Raw genomic sequence first — 23,337 nt, 5'->3', positions numbered from 1 at the left:
GCATCATATGAGTTGAAATGAAGGTTGCAAGGTTACACTTATGTTAAATAGGCAATTTGTTTCTGAGAACCTTTTGTTTTAGGTTTTGGAATTTTTTCTTTTTGGAAAACATGTTTATGCTATAAGAAGTTAGGACTCAAATATTGGATTTGAAGTAAGATCTGGATAACTAAGTGGAGTTGCAAACTTGCAATCCATTTCTTATGCAGAAAAAAATAATTAGCATTCATTTATATTACAAATTATTTTTAAAATTTAAGATGACCTTTTGACTAAGTAATTCAACTAGAAATTATAAAGGATCTGTAATACTGCCAAAAAGATATTCATTTTACCAAATCAAATTGATTTCTCTTGATACAAGTGAAACCAAAGAACACATTCTTGAGTATACACAACTGCCCACAAGGCTGCAACAAACTTTCATGTGTTGGGCGCGTTGTATGGAAAATTAAGTTAAATATCAGATCTTAGTTTGTATACAATTCGAGAATACATTAAAATTAAACCACAGGATTAACCAGCCATGACTAAATCTGAAACATAGATATATCATGTATCTAATACAACTCTTGAAACCTTGCAAGATATACCACCATCAACCTTCAAGACGATGCCTTTTTATGCCTTATTATACCTCGTTCCTCGTCCAACTCAAAGTTTGCTTTAGAAAAGTCATTGCTTGTGAAAAATGCTTTGAGATCAGTAATGCCATAATCAAGAGCCTGCGCGGATTTTAGTATGGAAATTGGTTAGCAACCAGTTGCGCACTTTGGGAACCAACAGAAAAAGATCATGCTTCAATATCATAGGAAGATCAGGCATTGTGAGTATAATTACCTTGCTTTGTAGCTCATCCACTTTGATATCGATATGGTCTAGATTGGCAGTAGAACCCGAAACAATTTCTTCAAACTGCATTGAGTCGTTTACAAGCCCACGTAGGAGGTGAAGAATGATAGCATTGAAATCTTTTTTGTATGTCATGTACTTTTTGAAACTCTGCATGAAAATACAAAACCATTTCAACTGTCTTTACTGAGAACTATTACTGGGGCATATCAATGTATCACCAACACCCACATCTAGCATCAGAACATTTGGAGAGTTTGACATGGTAACTCACACAACCAATAAAACTTGTAGGACAATTTTCTTCATTTGACATGTAGAAAGTGGGTGTCAATAGTTGTCACTCAAAATTGATCAAATAAACAAAGAAAAAGTGTATTAGTAAAGAACTCTGGGTCCTAGTAACTATTATATCTCAAATTATGGCGGCGGTGGAAACTCAAAGTAACCATTTAGTGGCTACATCTCTAATTGAACAACCACCGAACTAAATTTGGAAAGGAACCTAATTAATTCAGTAATTCAGAGAAGCACTTGACTAGCTTAGACAGACACCAGACATAAAAAGAGGATTTAAAATTCAAATATTTTGTTGTGATGTCTTTGATAAAATGTTGAACTCAAATTTTGTTATAGCTCGACTACATTAGTTATATCATTTTAACTGGAATACCAACATTTTGGGTGTTAAATCATTCATTTTTCTTACTTTCTTTGTTTATTATCTTTCATTTCGAAAATCAACAATTGAGACCCCACCACAAGTCCAAATAACGATTTTATACAAGTTTTGCTGGTTTTGTGAGAGAAAGTGTAAAATCTCTCGAGAACATATAGGTCCATTCTCAGTTGTTTCAGTCAAAGAAACGTTCACTACGTTGATAACACTGATACTGACTCGATTAGAACACTTGTACTACTTCAATCAGATGAATCTTGTTATGAAAGCAGGGGAAACTTTAAATATTTGGTTTTGGCATGGTTTTGCTGGAGGAGATTTTGTTATCCCGTCCTTCTCCAAATTAAAATGGTCAACAGATGTATAAGCATTACCAAAAGTAAGGAATGCGGAAAAAAGAAACCTAAGCTGAGCATTTTGTGGTAAAGGGTGAAGCAATCATGTCTTACGTAGGTCTAACATGCGAGACAAAGCAGTAAGAGTGCTGATTAATTACCTTTTGCAAAGCTTTTTGCACCCCGAATTTCTGAGTTGATATAAATGAATCTAGGAGGACACGAATTGCCATGTCCACATCTTCTTGAGTAACATGTTGTCTAAGATGCATTCTTGCATGGGCTTCAGACATCCTTATCATGGATTCGATGTGCCTCACTGCTATGGGAACTCCTTGTCCATGCTGTACATGCACATGAAATAATATGTAAGAGAATGCCTCATTGATAAAAAGTTTAAATTAACATACTTTAAATAGTTCAAGAAAAAAGGTTCAACGAATGACAATCTCACCGAAGATTCTCTCCTTAATTCAGCATAAACCTGTGTGAGCTTGTCCAAGTCCCCATCGTGCAATTTCGGGAATACATTCAACTTTGCATAAGTTATGTACTTCTTTAGCAACTCTTGAGGAATTATCTGCAGGGAAAAAAACTTATACAGGTTTCAAAAAACCCATAATGTTCAAACAATTAGTCAAAAACGAGCTATAAGGACAACCTCAGGGTCAGTTGGTGCCATAGCGCCACGGGCATCATCCCGTGAATCAGTAAAGGATTTCTCATCTAAAGTAGCACCTTTTGCTTGTGACCTGAAATGACTATCAACTACAAATTTTGCAAGCATCTCATCTGTGACTGGATCAACCACATCCTGCACATATTCAATTCCCTTCAGGTCAAAAGTTGCTGATGAAAAAGCTACATCAGATGTGACATGGCTCCAACAGAATGAGGAATATAACCTTGACCACACAGAGTACATCAAAGCGAGAAATGATTGGATCTGTCAATTCCACATTTTGCGTCAAAGTCTTCGAGGAATCATATCTACAAGAAAGAAATTAAGAGAAAAAAGTCACTCAACCAAAACGGGAAAGAAATGTCAGAAAAAGACAAACATTACAGCATAAGCTGCTTTATAGGATAAATAACAATTCCTGAAAGTGGAATACTTGATTCTACCTAATTGTATTTGCACATTAGAACAACTTCAAAAGCATGGGTTGGGATTGGATTAAGTGAATGTGAGGTAGCAAGGCTAAAGACAGGAAATGTTACGAACTTGCAGTACAGCAAAAGAAAATGGAAACCTAAAATTAATGCATAGAGTAAGCAAATGTTAAGAAAGCCAAGATCTGGCGATCAAAGATGTAGGGAAACAACAGCTATAATGCAGGGATTAAGCTAGAGTTCCAAGGTGGTGCAATAGCTGGTATAGGACAAATAGTAACATCAACTTAGGAGGAAATGCCTACAGTTAGGACCACACAACCATCCTATTTCTCAATACATCAATATTCAATTCTCATATACCTTCCTCCAATAGGATTTGCAGCAGCAATAACAGAACAACGGGCCTGGAGAGATGTGACAATGCCAGCCTTCGATATGCTTATACTCTGCTGTTCCATTGCTTCATGAATACTCACTCTAAATACATAAATGATGAGAGGAACAAGAGAAGCAGGAGAATGTTATAACCAGAAAATGATTTAGGGAAGAGCGGCTAAAAGTGCACAGCTATCAGATTTGCATACCTATCCTGATCATTCATCTTATCGAACTCGTCAATCAAACAGATTCCTCTATCAGCCAGAACTAGTGCTCCTCCTTCAAGGGTCCATTCCCGAGTGACGGGGTCCTTGTGTACTGCTGCCGTAAGCCCTACAGCAGAAGCTCCTTTTCCAGTTGTATAGACAGCCCGCTGTCCTGTCTTCTCTACGTACCTGATAGGTTTGCATGGTGATTACAGTATTCATAGATGCAAAATCAGGTCATTCTAGATCTCTACTTACTTGAGGAACTGTGATTTTGCAGTGCCCGGATCACCTAGCAGGAGAATATTTATGTCTCCTCTCAGTCTGTGTTTTCCTTCAACATTTTTCTCTTGGCCACCAAACATCGCAAGAGCTAAGGCAGTCTTTATGTCTTCATGACCATAGATGGATGGAGCAATGGACTTCGATATCTGAGAGTGTTAAATAAAAATACATGAGAGAAGAGATTGCTGGGATAGTCTACAAATTGAAAGGACCAATCGAACTTTCAATTGACTCAAGGCACATGTGCGCACTCGTTCTCCAATTCGGGGGTCTTTTGCTAGCTTTTCAATTTCTTCCTTGTCCTCCTGTGTTAGCTTGTAAGCTGAAAAGAGGTCTTGCTTTTTTGTAACATAATTTGCTTCAATCACAGTAGCAAAGACAGGAAACCCATTCTTGGTATTCAAGGACAAGTCAAAGTTGTTTGTGTAGACTCCTGTGACCTCCTGACATTAGAAAGAGACACTTCCTGTCTTTAGGAAAAAAGTCTGGGAACACTTTTAAAGCACATAAGTTTAAGTAATGCTCAATAATGCACATGCCAAAATATTCTTTTAATTTGGATTAAGTTATCACAAACAAGCCAGAAAAGGTGGAGCCTTACTATCTCTTCTCCTGGTCGGGCACAATCAATAAGATCATTCAACAGTATCACTTCCTTGTATCTAGGAAGCCGACCAGCTGGAACAATTCCTGGGCTTTCTTGTAGTGTCAGTTTCTGGTAGTTCCTGTATATTGTCTGCAAAACAATTAGGAAACGGAATCAGATTACCGACTTAGTAGTTTTCTTTCGACAGGAATATACAAAACAAAGTTTACCTGCTCAACATTGACAGTGAATGGTCCTTTGGATTGGCACTCTGGGCAAGAACCAACCTTGACTTCTGAGTATGAGTTCTGGAAAAAAGGACCCAAAATTGCTCCACACTTGTTGCAATCATATTTCACTTGTTGCAACTGGGGAAAGACACCAGAACGTCGGGTGACAACTCCACCAATACGAATCATTGTATTCAAATGGATCTGCCTGCAAAGAGTTACAAATTCAAGTACAGCTTTGTTTATGCTAGAAGTAGTCATGATATTTTCAACCTTAGAGCATATATTAACTCACATTTCCTTTTCGATCGTTTCAATTGTAATTACAATTCATTTGATAACCCTTTTAGTCGATGAAATCGTAAAACTATATGATTCATCAGAAAAGGGCATAATAGTTACTTTTTTCTGTATAACAGGATTATTAGTTACTCGTTGGATTTCTTCTGGACATTTCCCACTAAGCGATTTATATGAATCATTAATTTTCCTTTCATGGAGTTTCTCCCTTATTCATATAATTCCGTATTTCAAAAAAAATGTTTTCATTTTAAGTAAAATAACTGTCCCTAGTGCTATTTTTACCCAAGGCTTTGCTAAACAAAAGCAGACAAGTAAAGGATTTTACCTTATATTGCGAATCTGATCATAAACTGGTAAGTTGGTAATCCTGACATAGACTTTTTGATGAATTTGCTTGTAGTTGGGATGAAGATCAAAGACAACTTTGTTAGCAACTTCTTCCATCACTTCAAGGACAGACTGAGGTGCATCTGCCAGCCAGATGGCAATATTGGGATGGACATATATGAATTGTTTGTAATCAATCTCGAGGCTACACTTGTTAACTGCATATAAAAGATGAACAATTTAAAGAAGAGCTAAATTGATAAAAAATCTCTGTAGAACTCGTAAATGCTAAATTCAATCTAGACAAGGTCAGCGAATTTAGCCACTAATGACTTGACAAGTTATTAGCATAGTGTTTTTACCTGATACCATCTCATTAATCTGTCTAAGATATTCAAAGTCACCATGTTCACTTTTCGGATTTACATATGTGAGTAAGAATTCCTTGAACTTCTTAGCAATGAAACGTCGGACTTCATCTCTAGTTACCCATTCCCTAAGTGTTCCCTGAACTCTGTACATCTCAAACTCTCCTTCATCATTTTCATCATCCTACAGGGAAAATCCAAAAAAAGTAACAGATATATTCAGGAAATTCTATCATCATTAGCCTAAGTAGAAAGGTTAAAGAAAGCACAAACCTCGTAGGCATCATCATCAGTTTGATCAGTCATTGGCACATCCTGGCTAGAATTTACTCGTTGTGATGCGCCTGGTGAACTCGGCATTGCATCAGTATCATCAAAGTTTCTTTGTGCGTTGGTGGGCCTGAAATCAGCTCTAGTCCTTTTTGATGGCCTATAGTTGTCATCATCAGTATCTGTAGCCAAATACATGAACGTTAGCTATTGTGCTCTCAATCTGCTCTAAAGTCAAATCCATTAACATAAGGCACTAAGGCAGTAGAGTCCCACATAATAGTACCTCTAAACAAGTTAAAGTTCACATATATTAGCTCCTATCAGCAGCTGGTCAAACCTTAACGGTAGGGAGTTCATAAAAATCAACCAGTGTTCAGTAGCAGACACCAAAATAACTTGAGGGGGCTATGGCATAACTCCTATTTACAAATTTGGAAAATAGTACTTGGCCCCTTCTTTTAAAACCCCTTAATTATGTGCACCAAAACATTCATCAGACATTAAAGGCTAGGCTACAGCTGCCCCACAATTTTGTAGTGGACCAGTATGAATTGACCATTATGTAACTGTACATTGTAACCCTATCATCTAAATATATGGATTACATGAGAAGAAAGGGGACCCTTGATCATCAAACAAGAATCTAAACACACCACAAAGGTTCACTCTGGAGCATCAGAAATAGAACAATATAGATTATGCTGGAGGCATCAAACAGCAAAAAAAATTGGGAATATAATCATACCAGAACTCTAAAAGAAATCTTGAAGATCCCTTGTGATACCCTTTTCTTTTTATTCTGTTCTAAAAAGAATTGACATCTTTCTAAAGTTGAAAATAATTTAACTCTAAACCTCCTATTTATAGCCACAGAAATTTCTAGACTTGTTTTAGAACACAAGTTTCAAAAGTGTTTCTTTGTTTCTTAAAGTACTTAACTAAGGAAGGAAGGTACATACACTAGATGTTGTGATTATTTTCAGGACAATGGTGAACATTGTGTGGAATTGGTAGCTTTCTAGCAAGAAAGAAATGCACTGCGAAAATTCAATAAATTGCATATATAATGTAAATAACCCCAATCCAACCATGAAATACATGGAAATGAGTTTCACCAACCAGTGAAAAATAAAAAAGTTAAGAGAAACAATATTTATAAAAAACACACCTTGATCGTGAAGAAGTTGAGGAAGCTTGCGGTTCGTGACCTGTACATCTCTAGTGTCAAGTTCCACTTCAGCAGCCCGACGATCCGCCATGATTTGATCCAAATCTCTTTCATCCTCCATCGAATCATCCAATCCCAACGATTCATACTGATCATGCTCTTCCATCCTCCGATAATCCCTGCAATTTCGTTACCAATTCCAAAAAATCAATAACAACATCAACCTTAATAATTCATAATTACACTTTTATTTAATTTAACAGTAGAAGTACTAACTCGAGGTAATTATCGTTGAAAAGGTCCTCTCCGTCTTCTTCCTCTTCGATATCTTCTGGCTCATCTCGAATGATATCGGGATCGACAGAGGCTTCATCTTCTTCGGAGTAATTTTGGCTAGTGTTGAAAGGGAGCTGATCAGTGTTGAATCCTACGGACGTCGGAGAATCAGGAGTTGACACCGGATTTCCGTTTCTATGATCTGATGATGACGGAGAACCCGCCGGAGGACGAGCACTATCGCCGTTAGAATCTTCGCCGGCCATTTTATCTCTCTGTTTATCACTTTCTACTAGGCGGGAAGTTTCTGTAGGGTTTTGGAAATGAAGTGAGATTGAGCGCCGCGAAGTTATATGTGTTGTTTTGGCGGGAGAAGTTGGCGCCAAAAAACACGAATAGGCCCAAACCCGTTGGGCCGAAGGTCTGAAGCTGGCCCAGTAGTGCAGCACTGAAAGCGATGGGGGATAATCCAAGGGACTTTTTCATATTTGTACTATATTTCAAACTTAATTACCCGGATTCTGTGAGGTTTGTTATTTACCAAAGGTAATAGTGTATTCTTTACCAATTGTATACCTTCCCCTTAAAATTCTCCCAAATCATAATTTATGTCTTCAATTAAAAAATTTAACTATGTTATGAAAATATTATATTGTGTATATCCATTCATTACTTCGCTATAGATAATCTTCCTGAAAAAGATTATTTATTTAGTACTCTGTTGAAGTTTATGTACAAGCAACTGATGCAGGCAGGTTGCAAGCAACTTCTTATTAAATGATTTGCAGCAACTTCTTATTAAACAGACAGGTTACAAGCAGCTCATGCAGACAACTCACAAACAGCTAAAGAAAAGTCTTACAACTGCTTTCTTTCTGAAAAGCCTCGCAGCTGTTTCCTTTCTTCTATAAATAAATAGTGGAGTTTTCAGTTCAATATGAACATAACATTAAAAATTGAATAAAATATCAATCTCCATCTATATTTGTCTACAGTTTATTTCTTTTATAGTCTTTGTTTTATAACAAATTACACATTTGTTTTCCTTTTCTCTCTTCTTCTACAGCTTCCCTTCCTCTTCTTCTTTCCTATTATGCTCGAAACCTATGTTGAAGTTTCTAAAATTGTGACAGACAATGGAAACCTGTTTCTTACTTCTCTGCTACCCGCTGCTCACAGCCACACCATGAGAACGAAATAGAAAAAATATTTTTGTTTTTACAACAGAAGCCAGAAAGCAGTTATCAAGTTCTGAATTTGTATATTTTGTTGTGAATAATAGATGTAGGTTGTTGTATTCTTCATCTTCTTTAAATCTCTCGCTGAATTTTTTGAACTTTGGGCGTGCATTTCTCAGCTAAGGCGCAAGGCGCACCTGGGCGAACGCCTAATTAAATTTCTAAAGTGTAGGTAGCAATTCTAGTTTTTGCAAGCTATTTGAAGTCCCTAAATGTGCACAAAAGCTTCACTTTCAGCAACAAATCTACTTGAAGCCTTTGCTGTATTTAGAGGTTCTTGTGCTCTGCTTGTATCATTTTTGTTATGAAATATACTGTTCATAATTATTCATTTGTGTAATATAACAGTTTTTACGTTCCATTGATAATACTTAATTTTTATGTATATGTCAATAAAATCTTGTCTTATTTCTCAGTTCCCATCATATTTAGGGACTGCAAAGGTTTCGAGTTATCTGCAACTTACCTACACTTTCGTACATTATTTCTACCCAGTTATATACAACTACAATATCATATCACTTGAATACAATTTTTATAAAATTTTTATACAATATGTCTTTTGTATATTTTGTATCTGATTTATACATAGTAAAAACAAATTTCATACAACTAATTACATATTATATAATTTATCTACAATTTTCATATATTATTTCTACCCAGTTATATACAACTACAATATCATACAACTTAAATATAATTTTTATACAATATTATTCAATTTTCTTACAATATTTAAATAAAATATATATATATAAACAACAGAATACAATTTTTCTATAATTTTACAATAACTTTACTACAATTTCGTAAGTATAATGTATGTAATGTCTTATTCTTCTTTTTCGAGTTTCAATTTGAAATTAAGCCAAAATCAAGTCTAATCTTCACCAAAATACCCTCAAAATTGAGATATAAACTCCAAACAATATTCCAATTGTTTGCAACAATACCCAATCCAAACAAATAATGATTTTTGAAAATCCAAATTCGAATTCAAAGTTTCAAAGCTTATTAATGGTTGTCAACGGTGGAACTGCTGCTCTCTTACTGGAATTAGGGCTGATCTTCGAAAGTGTTTTCTTCTTCATTGAAAGTTAAGCAAGCAGCATGCGTTAATGGAGGTGTGTGATAGAGTATTTAGAGTTTGAATCTATAAAAATGGAAAGGAATTTTTGAAGAAAAGTGAAAAAATGTAGAGAGATTTTTGAAGAATAGTGAAAATATGCGTTAATGGAGAGAGATACTGAAGATACGCGGGAGGGGGTGTGGAGAGAGAAACGTGGGGGGAGTGGATATAGATGTTAGAGTAATTTTAGGATTTAATTATTATCATTAAATGCCTAAAAATGTACAAAATTAGTAATTTTGTATATATTATATAATTATATTAAAACTTGAGTATGGATGATAATAAAGTTTGAAATAGTATATAGGAATGTAAAAATTCCATAATCCAATGATTAAGGGCCTGTTCGGCCATAAAAATAGAGAAAATACCAATTATGTCTATTTATAAGTAGCTTTATTACAAAAAATGGTAATTCATTAAATATTACTACTAATATTAGCCAATTAGCTATTTGTAGTAAAAAAAAAGTTCAAATTTTTGCTTTCTTTTGAGTGTGTTATTAGAATAGATTGGGTATATCTTAAAAAGCTTTAATCTCAGCTTTAGGATGAGTTGGTAGAGTTTTGAGGTGGTTTGAATTGAAAATTTGAGGTAGCAAATGAACATGAAAAAAATGATAGGTGTATTCACACTGTGTATCACTTGTGTATCACATATGTATCACATGTATATTCATGTATACCTATTATCTGCGTGTGAGATGCATGTGTGATACATGTTTGATACATGTGTCGCTGGAAAAAAAAATTAACTCGATTTTAACTACGATTTTTTATACCAAATCAGTCCAAATCAACCTCCAATCTTCCTCAAATTTTGCATATTGACTCGTCTATATGTTTTCAATGAATCTCAACCATACCCATTGAAAAAAGTCTTTTTTGCTTATATTTTTTAATTTTGTATATATATTTTTGTATATTTCATCACCTTATTTGCCAACTCATTCATGAAATTTCCTTTCCGTCGTGCATCTAATGTTGCTAATCACACTTAAAAATATGGAAAGAGATATTTGCGTGTGATTCTGGGAGAGAAAGGACTTTATTTCTTTGGGTTTTCAATTTTTATATGTGCTTGGTTAATTTGGGTAAGTCTATGATTAATGGCTAGAGGTTTATTTTGGAAATATTTTTCACTTTTTTTCAAAATCATTATATGGCCACGAATTTTTCGATTTTCACTTGAAGGTAAATTTCGAAATTTTTCAAAAATTTGAAAAACTCCAAAAAGCTATTTTTCAAAGTTTACACTTGAGATCACTCACAAAAATTCAAAAACAGTCCAAAATTATATTCATGTACAAACACAACTTTAATTTTCAAATACAATTTCACTTGTTTTTTTTTTGTTTTTTTTTTACACAATTCTATGTCCAAACGCCCACTAAAAATCATAATTTCATACGTGTTATAATTGTTACCTGATTGATTTTCTTTACCAAACTATACTCCTTATTACTAACTTACATCAATTAAGTACACCTTAATTCCGAATTAGTTTAGTTGAGTATATTACTTATTTATATCCATGTTTTAACATTAAGGACTATACTATTTAGATATTTATGATATCGATTACTTTTATGCTGATTGTTAATCGAACACTCTTCCTTTTATATGGGTTTTGGTCGCAAACACAAGTAAATATACTTGCTTTTGCTAACTATGCGGAAGAAAGTAAATTCATATTTATACTAGTTTTTCATCCATCGTTACAAAATAAGTGAATGTAGTGTTACTTAAGTCCCGTATGTAATTAATTAAATACTTATTCGAGCTTGGTGTTTAATCCAAATAGAACAATTTAACCTCAATAGCTAAAAATAAAATTGAGAATTATAGCACTTCACTATAATTAAGTGATACATGCACCTATTAAATATTTTAAATTTATTGATTTGATATAAACACTAAATGTACTGGGTATATTGTTGTTGTGTAAGCACTAAATGTAAGTAAATTCTTATCCTAAGGATTGATTCATTACGTGAGCTACTAAGCTGACATTCCCCCTCGATATATCGGAAGATTAACTCTATGGGCGTGGTTTTAGTAAGGGTGGCTGATCACGCCCAATTATGCCTTATAAAAAGGACTAAGCGGTCGTTGCAAATATATTCCGGCTAATAAGTCCGGAGTCGAATCCCACAGAGAACTAAGGCTTAGCTACAGTTGTTCAATATCGCTAAGAAACACAAGTCCAAACAATTTCCTAATTATAAAGATTATAATGTTTATTTTCATCTAATTAACTAACAAATACTAGAAAGCAGTAAAACTATCAATTAACAAGGATAAGAATTGGAGACAAGATTAAGGAGGTCTAGAGTTATGATTTCCCCAATTGTCGGAATCCTTTCTACTATGTTTCCTATAAATTTGCCTAAGTCTTCTCTACCGATCATGAGCACTCTAACTGTCGTAACTCTCTCATGAGTAATTACCACAATTTATTAGACATATTCTCCCGAATTACGCTAGCTGGCATTAAGTACAGCTCATTCAGATCGCACAAAGGTTTCGTTATCCCCAATCCCACCTTTAAACCTTCCGTATTGATCCCTCATATACGTTTAGAAGTAGTGTTGTTCAACAGCTACCTAAATATGCACTCTCTCCCGAGTAATACATACTAAATAGGCACAACTAATTAAGGGCTCTTAAATCAACCACAAGAATAATATAGTTGAACAAATAGAGAAAATACTAGGCAAATTTATATTAACGTAACAAGAAAATCATCCTCCAACAGGTTCCATAAAAACCCTAGATAACAAATTAGCTATTCATAATAGTATGCATAACTACAATACTAGAATTCATAACCAATAATGAAAATAGGAAGAAGGAAGTGAAAAACTCGTAGAAGAATTTTCCGTCTTGCTCTTAGTATGTTCTTTCTTCCTTAGGTCGAATTCCCGGTCTAATGTCGGTCTCTCTGTCCAATCTCGGTCTCCTCTTTAAAAATAGTGTTTAATGACTATTTATATGTATAGGGTAAAGACCTAGATGAAATAACTCAGTCCAAAACCAAATAGGAGACAAAATCCATGCATAACGCGCGAGCACCTCGCGTCAGGCTGCGCGTCGCGTGCTCAAACGCGAGAAAATTGCTTAGCCTCGCCCGACACTGCTGCTTCGTTTTCAATTTATGTTGCCTTACATTTTCTTCAGCTTTCATCCTTGTTTCTTGTCTTTCTCTTTCACGTTTTTTGTCTCTTTCTTTTCCTTTCTTTTGAATTTGTTTATTTTGTCTTTCTTTTGATTTCTTTTGTCCCTGATTAAATAATCATAATTTTATTTTTGTAGTTTATAAAATATATATAAAATCTCAACTTTGCTCCCAATTTCGTCTTTAACGTATCTACATATAAAATAAACTCAATTAAGCACAAATATAGTATAGTTTAGCATTAAAACTCAGAAATATACGATAAATAATATACTAAAATATAGAATTATAACCGAACATCAGGGGCAAATAAGAGGGTTGGGCTTGTCAAAATAAAACAAATTGATAAATCGCTCACGATCCAATACTCTTAAAATTTAATTTTAGTCAAAAATAAATTAGGTCAAAATGAATCAAATAATAGGTCATAACCAACCCATTCAACATGATTATACATTATCTCTCTTAAAAAAAGTAAAAATTAATGTGTGTTTTTAATTATTATTAGCTTAAATTCTTCCAATTTTACTATCCAAATTTGCATAGGATAACAACCTTATGCGTATAAGAAAAAAGATGGTCAAAAATGTTGTGGTCGAAGAGCATAAGGGCATGTTTGGTCATAAGAAAATTTTCACTTTATTTCGGAAAATTTTAACTTTTTTTCGGAATCAGTATCTGTCCATGAAAATTTTAAATTTCATTTGAAATTGAATTTTGGAATTTTTGTAAATTTGAAAAAAATCCAAAAAACAGTTTTTTAATTTTTTCACTTAAAATCACTCGCAAAAATTAAAAAACAGCTCCAAATTATATTCATATTCAAACAGATCTCTAATTATCAAATATCATTTTCACTTAAAAAAGAAATTATTTTTCCGGATTTTTACAATTCTCATGTCCAAACGCCCCCTAAGCTTAACGACCCGAGTGAGCGATGGACCGTTCATTCAGTTAAGACTCTTCTGCTCCTCATATGGTTGGACTGGTTTTGCTTCATTTCTCATCATATTGCATATTCCATCTTTCTAATTCTAACGCTCAAATGTAGTCATTTCCCCCTTTCTTTCTTCATTTTTCTCGCAATCTCTCTCCTTACAACAAAGAATTGAATAGTCATAACAAATTTCCCAGTACCATTTACAGAGGGAGAGAGTCACATTACATTACAAATCTATTTTCATTATTTTAAAAAAAAAGGAATTTGGGTATTCAGTTTGATCAAAATATTGTGTGATTTCACAAAAAAAAAAAAGGCATTTATGGCAAGGTTGTTGATTGAGGCTGAAGCTATAAAGATTGGATAAAGACAGCAGATGCTTTATATTGAAAGTGATTGGGGATCTGTGAGATCTCCGTTTGTTTGTAAAGGAAAATGTATTCTCCTCCCCTGTCTTCTTCTAGCCATGACCGATGTGATTCCAAAGCGCGAATCAACAACAATACTAATAGCTCACAATTGCGACTTTATCAAATTTGGCAAGGAAGAAATGTAATGTTGGCACTTTTTATCTTTGTGTTTCTGTTGAATTTTATATTTTGGTTTGTAAGCACCATGTTGTTCAATTATCATCTTTAACATTCAGTTTTATTCTACGAAAGTTACAAATTTAACCACCTTAGTTTATTCAAAAAAAAAAAAAAAATAGTTGGAGGGACATGGTCAGTGAGGATATCTATAGCCGACTCTAGTTTGCTTGGGATTAGGCCCTACTTAATTTATTTTTGTTGTTGTTGTAGTCATCTAGGCCAAAAATATGACACCCATCACGGAGGGCGGGTCAAAGAGAACGACTAACAGACTTTTAGGCTAGTAAGCTTCTGAAGAAGGATTGCATATGACATTTTAGGAAAATCCTACATAAAAAATTGGAGAGATGACTGAAGTGATAAATAAGACAGTGCACAAGTTCACATGACATGCGCGCTTTTGGCACGATGATAGCTTAGCCTAAGCTATAAATCCGTGAGGTCTGTTTGGCCAAAGTGGACAATACGTGCCACGGGTTTGAGTTGTGACCAAAAAAAAAAAACAATCGTTCAACTATGCATTGTAGAGTAATTGATGTAAGGAAAAAAATATGCATTGTAGACTATCATGTACTGATAAATCCCTACCATCTGATTATAGTCTTTTATATCTATGCAGAGATTCTACCTTGGAGGCAGACTTGTATTTGGCCCAGATATTAGAGCACTGTTTCTTACCTTGTTCTTAATCCTAGTTCCAGTAGCATTATTTTGTGCTTTTGTTTCAAGAGGACTCATCAATGCATTTCCCCATCGATTAGGCTATCTTATTGTGGCTATATCTCTTCTCTTCTCAGTCTTTGTAAGTTTTCCTCTTCTTTTACTTGTCTATTACTCAGTATCTATTTCAAATCTATCTTTATCTGCTGTTACTTTTAACACCATCAACGTTACTTTTAGTGAAGGGGAGCCCTTGGCGTAACCGGTAAAGTTGATGCCATGTGATCAGGAGGTCACGGGTTCGAGCCTCTTGCAGAAATGCAGAGTAAGGCTGTGTACTATAGATCCTTGTGGTTCGGCCCTTCCCCGGACCCCGTGCATAGCGGGAACTTAGTGCACCGTGCTGCCCTAGCATTACTTTTAGTCCCTTGTCTACTTCTATGTAAATGCCATTCAAGCAAAGACATAAACTGGATCAAACTATGTTATAGAGTCTGCATACACACGTAGATCTTAAACTCGCACGTTACTGTTCTACCAGGATAAGTTATAGGATTGCCATGTTATAAGCACAGTTCATATGTTGCAATTGTAAAAATCTAGTTACAAATCTTGGTTCTGGTTGCTCTTTTGTCCAATTCATCCGTATTAGCCTACGATTATTCCTCTCATAATCTCCAAGAAGAAAAATGTACTGTAATTATGCTTAGTGTTATAGCTACTTTATCACTCGATTTATTCTAAAAAGAGGACAACAAAAAATGCCACTTCCCATTTTGGTTCTGTCTTTATCTGTCAAAAATTATTTAGATAGTGTATAATAGGTAATGTCTAACATATTGATGTAAATTATTGCAGATTGTAGTTCTTCTATTGCTAACTTCAGGAACAGATCCTGGAATTGTTCCGCGAAATACCAATCCTCCAGAACCTGACGAAGAATTTGATACCTCTAGCATCTCCACAAGTTGTTTAGGAAGTCAGACTGGTCCTCTCAGTTTACCGCCTATGAAAAATGTTACTGTCAATGGAATAGTTGTCAAAGTAAAATACTGCAAAACGTGTATGCTATATCGGCCACCACGCTGCTCTCATTGCTCCATATGCGACAATTGCATTGAACGTTTCGACCACCATTGCCCATGGGTGGGACAGTGCATTGGGAAGGTAGGTCTGAGCAATGCCTGCATTTCAAAAGGTTTTGTCATTTGGATAAATTGTGCTTTAGCATCTGCTTAATATTTTCACTTCTGCCAAACATACTTAGACTTTCATGTTAATTTTTGACATTATTGGAGCTCTTGTCAAGGAATCTTGTTTTGTGCTTCCCTTTATATCTCTGGTCTAAATAATTTTGTTATTCTCATTGTTTGAGTTAGCTAAGGTTAAAGGAGTTGCATTTATACTGTGCATTCTTTCTGCTTTTTTTTTTTTTGCATCCATCTCATTTGTGTATATGCTTTTTCAATTGTATCTGTTGAATTGTGTGACCATCTCATCTAAAAGTTTAAACTGTTAGAGAGAGCATATTTTTAGTTACTTAATTATGTCTTCAACACGCCCCCTCAGTGCGGGCTTGATTCTAGTTGATGAGCCAAGCATGTGAAAATTCTTTTTGATATTGGGTGGCGGTGCGACTCGAATACAGGACCTCTGCCTGCTCTGATACCATGTTGAATTGTGTGACCATCTCATTTAAAAGTTTAAGCTGTTACCTAGCTCACTTTTTTTACTCCTAGAATGTATTTCTTTTGTCCAATCCAAAGGCCTAATATATTTGCATTATTTCTTGCAGAGGAACTATCGTTACTTTTTCATGTTTGTTTCCTCTACTAACCTCCTGAGCCTCTACGTCTTTGCGTTTTGCTGGGTAAATATAAAGAAGATAATGGAAGCACATGATTGTAACTTTTGGAGCGCGTTTCTTAAGTCACCTGTTTCAGGCATCCTTATAATATATACATTTGTAGTTTCTTGGTTTCTTGGAGGTCTCACGGCATTTCACTTGTACTTGATACTCACAAATCAGGTCCATTCCCAACTCCCCCCCCCCCCCCCTCTTTTCTCTTCATTTTAGTTACTTTACTCGTTCCGCTTCCCATCCTTCAGAATACTGTTTTCCATGCAGACCACATATGAGAATTACAGGTATCGATATGAGAGGAAGATGAATCCTTTTAATCTTGGATGTGCTCGAAATTTTAAGGAGATCTTTTGTACTAGTATGCCAAGTTCCAGGATCAATTTCCGGGCACAGGTGAAAGTTGATCGATCTTCAAGCTTAAATGCATCATCTTACTTGGATGGGATGACGAATACAGATATGCACAAAATGAACTTTGACGTGGAGATTGGGATAAGACAGGCTGTTGATGCCGATGAGTGTAAAGAAATAGATAGCCGGATAAGAAGCATAGGTGCTGGATTAGACTGATGAAAGATGAGGGCTGAGACCATAAAGGCCATTGGGAAATAACATCATCGATCGGGTGTACAGATATTGGCTGCTGAGTTTAGAACAGGACGTGGTATGAAGCACAGCAAGAAGTGGTCATCGTTGTAATTGATCCTTGAAATTCTAACGTAACGCATTAGCCATATCGATCCTATATGGCTAATGCATTACGTTCATTTCTTCTGTCGCAATATTGCCACAACATTTGAAATTGTAGGATTGTTGTGGCCGGAGGGGTGGGGGCTCAATAATTTTTTTTCTTGTGAATGATTAGCAGCTCATAGAAATGGTAATTCAATTTTATTATTCTTTTGATGACATAACCATTCAATGAATCTTTTGCTGATGAAGTTGTAAGATACTGCTGCTTGTTTATATTTCTAAAACTGGAGTTTCATATGGCCATAGAATGAAATGACTTTGCATATACAGGACAGTTGTTGGGATTACAAGTAAATGTGAATAATTTTGTGTCTAGAAAGAAGCTTTAACCTTACAACAACAACAACTTGGTATAATCTCACTAGTGGGGTCTGGGGAGGGTAGTGTGTACGCAGACCTTACCCCTACCATGGGATAAAGAAGCTGTTTCAGATATACCCTCGGCTCCCTCCCTCCAAGAACTCCCCACCTTACTCTTGGGGTGACTCGAACTCACAACCTCTTGGTTAGAAGTGGAGGGTGCTCACCACTAGAGCAGCCCACTCTTATCAAGAAGCTTTAACCTTCTGTTCTTAAATTTCTGAGCTTTTTCTTCCTTATATTTTTCGGTTTTGCTTAAACAAATAGTATTATACATAATTAAGTAGCATTTAGTTTTTAACAACCCGTGACTATTCTACAAAACACGGTACCTGAAGAGTCATTCGTGACCTGATCCGGTTTCCTAGTATCTTGCTATTGTTGCTGGTTATTGATATTGCTTTTTCAATCAATTTTCTCGTTCTTATGTTGCTGGTACTATCTTTCTGGCTTCTGTTGTTGTTACTGTTTCTTGAGTAGAGAAACAACCTCTTCACCAAGGTAGGGTTAAAGTCTGCATACACACTACCTTCCCTAGATTCCACTCCCGATCGCTATTTCACCAGGTACATATATTTGTTCATAAAATTAGTAATAGTAGTAGAGACACTGTATTCTTCTACTATATAGAAGAACCCTAAAGCAAGCAGGAGACCGTCGACATCCTTGCTTTCCGACACAATGTCTTCTCTCTCTTCTCAAATGTTATATCTTGGGGACACATGCGTTAACTTTGTTGAGTAGGCTTAACTGTGATAACAAGGCATAGCACCATATCAAGCGCTAATCACCAGATTTCATCTTACTTTACTCTGTTTCATCGTCTTTCCCTACTGTGCTTCTTCTCCAATCGTAGTTTTCTTTGTTCTATCGTCTTTCCCTGTTGTACTTCTTCTCCAACAATTCTCGATTTCTCTCATGGATTCTCCTTTTGTGAATATCAATAGTTCTAGTGAGTATTTTTGTAATATTGCATTGCCCTTTTCTGTTTGCTTTGCTTCCTGTTTAGTCGGTTTTTATTGAGCATATATGAATAAAATTGTTTATGGTTCTGTTGGTTCTTGAATAGATTACTGAAAGGTCTTTCTTTGGGTTCCTGGATGTATTATGGTCAAATTTGATTAAATCTTATACAGATTGAATTGGTGCACTTCTAATAAAACGCATATGATCACTGAAATTGCAAAAGTATGGGGGATAGATTTCCAAAGAAAATTTTTATTTTATTTTCCTACAAAGTAGTCGCGTCCGGAGGTAAAACTTTGGGTATTGAGGCATCGGAAGGTAAGCACCACAATATGATAATATTCTTCTCGAATGGCTGCGTGTTTCTTTGTTTGTGCCCAAATGAGTACTTTACCGATGCCCACAACTGTCAATATCAATGTCGTGAACTTACTTTTAAGGGCGGCTATATGAAACCTTGAACGTAAGATCAAACTAGAGAATTTACCCATTCAGAGGCTAAAGTAAATTAAGAAACATCATAATCATCGCGAACTAACAAAAAAATATCATCTTTAATATCAGTCATCATTAAATAAATTGAGAAAACTTGGCATGATCAAACTAGCTTCTGCCTTTTGCTTCTTTAGGTGTGTATAATATTCTCTAAGAACTTTGTTGATGTATCTGAAAAAATTGTTCACATGATATTTGTTGCTACAGTAACAAGAACTTCTTGGCCAAGTGATAAAGTTAAAATTTAAACCAGAAGCAAACAATGGAAAAACCAATCAGACTCCAGCCTACGTAGAAACTTTCATCAGAAATACCAATGAAGGACCATATGAATATATTGATCTAAAAAGTATCATTATCCTTTATTCTCCGGTAGGAAATAAGTAATCATATCTCCCCGTTGTGTCTATCATGTTACAATATTTGTAATATCTTTTCTCTACTTAGAGTAATTATGCCAACATAGAAAAAATTCTGTATATTCCAAATAGGCTGGAATTTCCTTGATATGATAATCTTTTTTTTAAAAAAGAAAACAAAATACCTTGCAAATTTTTAGCTTTTCGAAAACTAATTGGCAAAATAATATGAAATAGAATTTAAATGGGCAAGATTAGTGGTTTCGGGAGACTATTGAATACGAAATAAGGATCAGGAAGTTTCATAACAATAAAATGATCCAAAGTAAGTCTTGATTTTGTTTTCTTAACCTTGACTATCAATGCGTTGGAAGGTAAGCACTATTGTATGATAAGATTGTCCTGGGTTTCTTCTGAAAGATTAGTTACCTTTTTATTTAAATTGTTCAAATTGCAGATGTTGACAGACAATAAAACCAAAGCGTCAACTAGCTGCCCACCAAAAAAGAAGTGCCGGTACAATGTCTAAAATCAAGTTCTGGAGACGTGATATGTACAAACAGTTACCAGTTGATAAAAAAGAGTCGCTTCTATCACAGCGACGATTAAAAGAGCTTGAAGCAAAAAAACAGCACGTATTGATTGATTACACTGAAGAAAAGTCATTATTCAAAGCTGGAGCTAACTTGCATAAGCAAAGAACTCTCACGATACACGAGCCATCTTCTGTTGGTAACAAAGGTACAAAACCAAAAGAAGGTATAGTTCTTACAAGAAAATATGTGTTGCTTTGATGATAGTGTTTACATATAATTTTCTAATGCTAAACATGTTTTGCTTCCTATATTAGTTGATATATCTGCATTTGACGGGGCAACAGTCGATTCTAACAAAGAAAAGAATGTTACTGACTTTTGAACTTGGTAAGTAGCAGAAAGTATATTGTTTCACTTTAAATTAATTGTACTTTAATATATTAATTAGAATTTTTGGTACATTAGGTTCGACATCTGGTGTACCTTGTGAGGGATACGATGCAGAGCCGTCGGCCTTTAAAAATAAAGGTTTTCCTCAATTTTGATCTTATAAAGACACTCATTTCTACTCTCTTCGCAGGAATAATGTTATATGTATTTATCTTAAATGTGTCTATAAACAAAAGTAATTTGACACCAACGCTTACAGATTAATAGTACATGTAAAGTCTCTCAAACAATAAAAGTAAGCTCAATTTTAACTGTTCCTATTGTCCCTTCCCTAATCCTCTAATGTATTTTTTTTTGGGTTTTTCACCCGATGTCCGGTACCTGCATTGGAGCCCGACTATATTTGGATTCGCACCGCATATGGCCCCATTCGGGAGGAAGCGCTCCCTACCAAGGGTTTTTCCATACTCAGGACTCGAACCCGAGACCTCTGGTTAAGGGAGGAGCAACCCATCTGATGCACCACGGTGATTCTCTAATGTTATTGTTATTGTCAAATAAAATTTCCCTCCTAGTTTCTTAATAAGGTTAAGGTCCCTCGTAGGAGAAACTGAAACTGAATTTACCAGGAGGTGTGGTACAATTTTGTTAATTGATATTTTGATTAGAGGCCCCCCTTTTTTTGCCTTCAGAGGTATTTTATCATTTCATATGAATACACTCACTGCGACAAAGACATGACTGAAACTTAGGGAGGAGTCAGTTCAATGAATTGGATCATATATCATCTGGCTTCAATGATTGTGTTTGGTAAATGACACATGAATTCTTTTTACATGGACACGGGCCCTTATATGTAATGTTCTAACCCGGCAGTTGATTCGTATTTAGCTCTGTCTGTCTTGTACATGTGAGCAAATTGAAAGCAAAACACTACTAGAAACACATGGTTTTCCCACGGCAAAATCAATGGAAAAATTGAGTTTTCACACCGTATTCCCACCGAAACGGATCACCCGGAAAAGACATGGTCGGAAAAAACTTCCCAGAGAAGTAGTGGGAAGTTTCCCCCGGTTTTCCCAGCGAAAATTTAATAGAAAAAATAATGAAGTTTCCCACCAACAATCCGTGAGAAGTATTATTAGTAATTTTTATTATTTTAATATATTAGCGAGGGAAGCGGTGGAAAAAATGCAGGTAATGAAAACACAAGTATGAACTTTCCCACCGATATCAGTGGGAATCATGCAAGATCTGTAACTAAAAGGACGAACCTTCCCACGGATTCAGTGGGAAGTCTGAAAAATATTTTTTGTGCATTGTGCTGCTTTTTATACTGCACCACCTACCAAACAAAAAATACAACCACCAACAACAAGCCTAAATACAATTAAACATTCACATACAAAATTTAGTATTGATTCAGATTCATTTCATAAACATCCAACCAAAACAGAAAATACAATAAACCAATAATGCAACTAAACACTCAAATAAAAAATTCAACATTCAATCTTATCCAATTGAATGAACTCCTCCAACGATTGTTTGAAATTCCGCAAGTCCATATAACTCTCCTGGGATGGTTGGATTGACTTTCCTTGATCATCGGTTGGTTGGCTTTCAATGAACTCCTCCAACGATTGTTTGAAAGTATTCTGCAAAAAAGTTACAACTATTATATCAAAGGAAAAGCTTTCAGGCTTCATAAAGTTAAATCGAGTTCAAAATCTAATAATAATCCTCTAACCTTTAATTTTCTTTGAGTGAAAGCTCCTTGGACAAGAATGGAGGATTTGCAAAGAAGAGAATGAGAGAGAATGAGAGTGAAAATGAAAAGAAAGAAGAAGGAATGTAATATAATAGGAAAGACATTCCTACTGATTCACTGGAAATTGTCTTATTAAATTTATTTATTTTTTGTGAAATTTTTTTAACCTCGCAGGTGTTTTGGACGAAAATTCAAATTTCAAAATTTTGAATTTCCCACTACATCTGTGGGAACATTAAAATATTCTTTTATCTTTAGGAAAGACATTCCCACTGATTCACTCGGAATTGTCTTATTAAATTTATTTTTTTGTGAAATTTTTTAACTTCGCGGGTGTTTTGGACGAAAATTCAAATTTCAAAATTTTGAATTTTTCACTACATCTGTGGGAAGATTAAAATATTTTTTTATCTTTAGATTCCCACCGTTTCACTTTGAAGAGTTTAATAATTTTTCTAATGTATTTCCCGCTGATTCGGTGGGAAACAAATTGCACGCTTTTTTGCGCCAAATAATTTCCACCTATAGTCTGTGGGAACGTTTAAAAAAAAAGGTAAAAGAAAACCCTTCTATTTCCCATCGAGATATGGTAATTAACAAGAATAAAAGAGTAACAACGACACCAAGATTTTTACGTAGAAAACCCTTTTGAATAAGAGAAAAAAAAACCACGGCCCCGAGAGGAGCCACTGATATTACTATAGCAAGAAATTTTACACTTTGT

At 35.0% G+C, this 23,337-nt stretch overlaps 2 protein-coding genes and 1 long non-coding RNA gene across 3 annotated transcripts; 1 reads left to right on the top strand and 2 right to left on the bottom strand.

The window, feature by feature from the left end:
- Positions 1-309: 309 nt before the first annotated feature.
- LOC104105740 (DNA replication licensing factor MCM2) lies at positions 310-7,714 on the bottom strand. Its single transcript, XM_009614129.4, has 17 exons — positions 7,383-7,714; positions 7,107-7,285; positions 5,939-6,117; positions 5,660-5,849; positions 5,296-5,515; positions 4,668-4,875; positions 4,453-4,587; positions 4,103-4,294; positions 3,825-3,997; positions 3,567-3,755; positions 3,343-3,459; positions 2,772-2,856; positions 2,528-2,680; positions 2,321-2,446; positions 2,028-2,210; positions 841-1,002; positions 310-725 (listed from the first exon to the last, which is right to left on the bottom strand). Exons 1-17 carry the CDS (start codon positions 7,646-7,648, stop codon positions 606-608), a joined length of 2,877 nt encoding a protein of 958 aa, XP_009612424.1. The 5' UTR covers positions 7,649-7,714; the 3' UTR covers positions 310-605.
- Positions 7,715-13,943: 6,229 nt separating this feature from the next.
- Positions 13,944-18,003, top strand: LOC104105739 (probable protein S-acyltransferase 7). The gene is made up of 5 exons (XM_009614128.4): positions 13,944-14,421; positions 15,079-15,261; positions 15,978-16,286; positions 16,915-17,148; positions 17,248-18,003. Exons 1-5 carry the CDS (start codon positions 14,305-14,307, stop codon positions 17,551-17,553), a joined length of 1,149 nt encoding a protein of 382 aa, XP_009612423.1. The 5' UTR covers positions 13,944-14,304; the 3' UTR covers positions 17,554-18,003.
- A 4,217-nt stretch (positions 18,004-22,220) lies between these two features.
- Positions 22,221-22,723, bottom strand: LOC138910597 (uncharacterized). The gene is made up of 2 exons (XR_011415730.1): positions 22,593-22,723; positions 22,221-22,500 (listed from the first exon to the last, which is right to left on the bottom strand). It is a non-coding gene; the product is annotated as an uncharacterized lncRNA (long non-coding RNA).
- Between the last annotated feature and the right edge of the window lie 614 nt (positions 22,724-23,337).

This window comes from Nicotiana tomentosiformis, chromosome 4 (genome assembly GCF_000390325.3).
Source record: "Nicotiana tomentosiformis chromosome 4, ASM39032v3, whole genome shotgun sequence".
Classification (NCBI taxonomy): Eukaryota; Viridiplantae; Streptophyta; class Magnoliopsida; order Solanales; family Solanaceae; genus Nicotiana; species Nicotiana tomentosiformis.
Note: the sequence above shows the minus strand (reverse complement) of the source record. Positions and strands in the feature narration are given on the sequence as shown.

Excerpts from the sequence above, each read along its gene's own strand:
- LOC104105740 (XM_009614129.4), bottom strand. The coding sequence starts at position 7,648 with ATGGCCGGCGAAGATTCTAACGGCGATAGTGCTCGTCCTCCGGCGGGT. Across the intron at positions 4,876-5,295 it reads GATCAGATTCGCAATATAAG|GCAGATCCATTTGAATACAA; the intron begins GTAAAATCCTTT and ends AACTCTTTGCAG. Across the intron at positions 1,003-2,027 it reads TGCAAAAAGCTTTGCAAAAG|AGTTTCAAAAAGTACATGAC; the intron begins GTAATTAATCAG and ends ATTTTCATGCAG.
- LOC104105739 (XM_009614128.4), top strand. The coding sequence starts at position 14,305 with ATGTATTCTCCTCCCCTGTCTTCTTCTAGCCATGACCGATGTGATTCC. Across the intron at positions 16,287-16,914 it reads TGGGACAGTGCATTGGGAAG|AGGAACTATCGTTACTTTTT; the intron begins GTAGGTCTGAGC and ends TATTTCTTGCAG. Across the intron at positions 17,149-17,247 it reads ACTTGATACTCACAAATCAG|ACCACATATGAGAATTACAG; the intron begins GTCCATTCCCAA and ends TTTTCCATGCAG.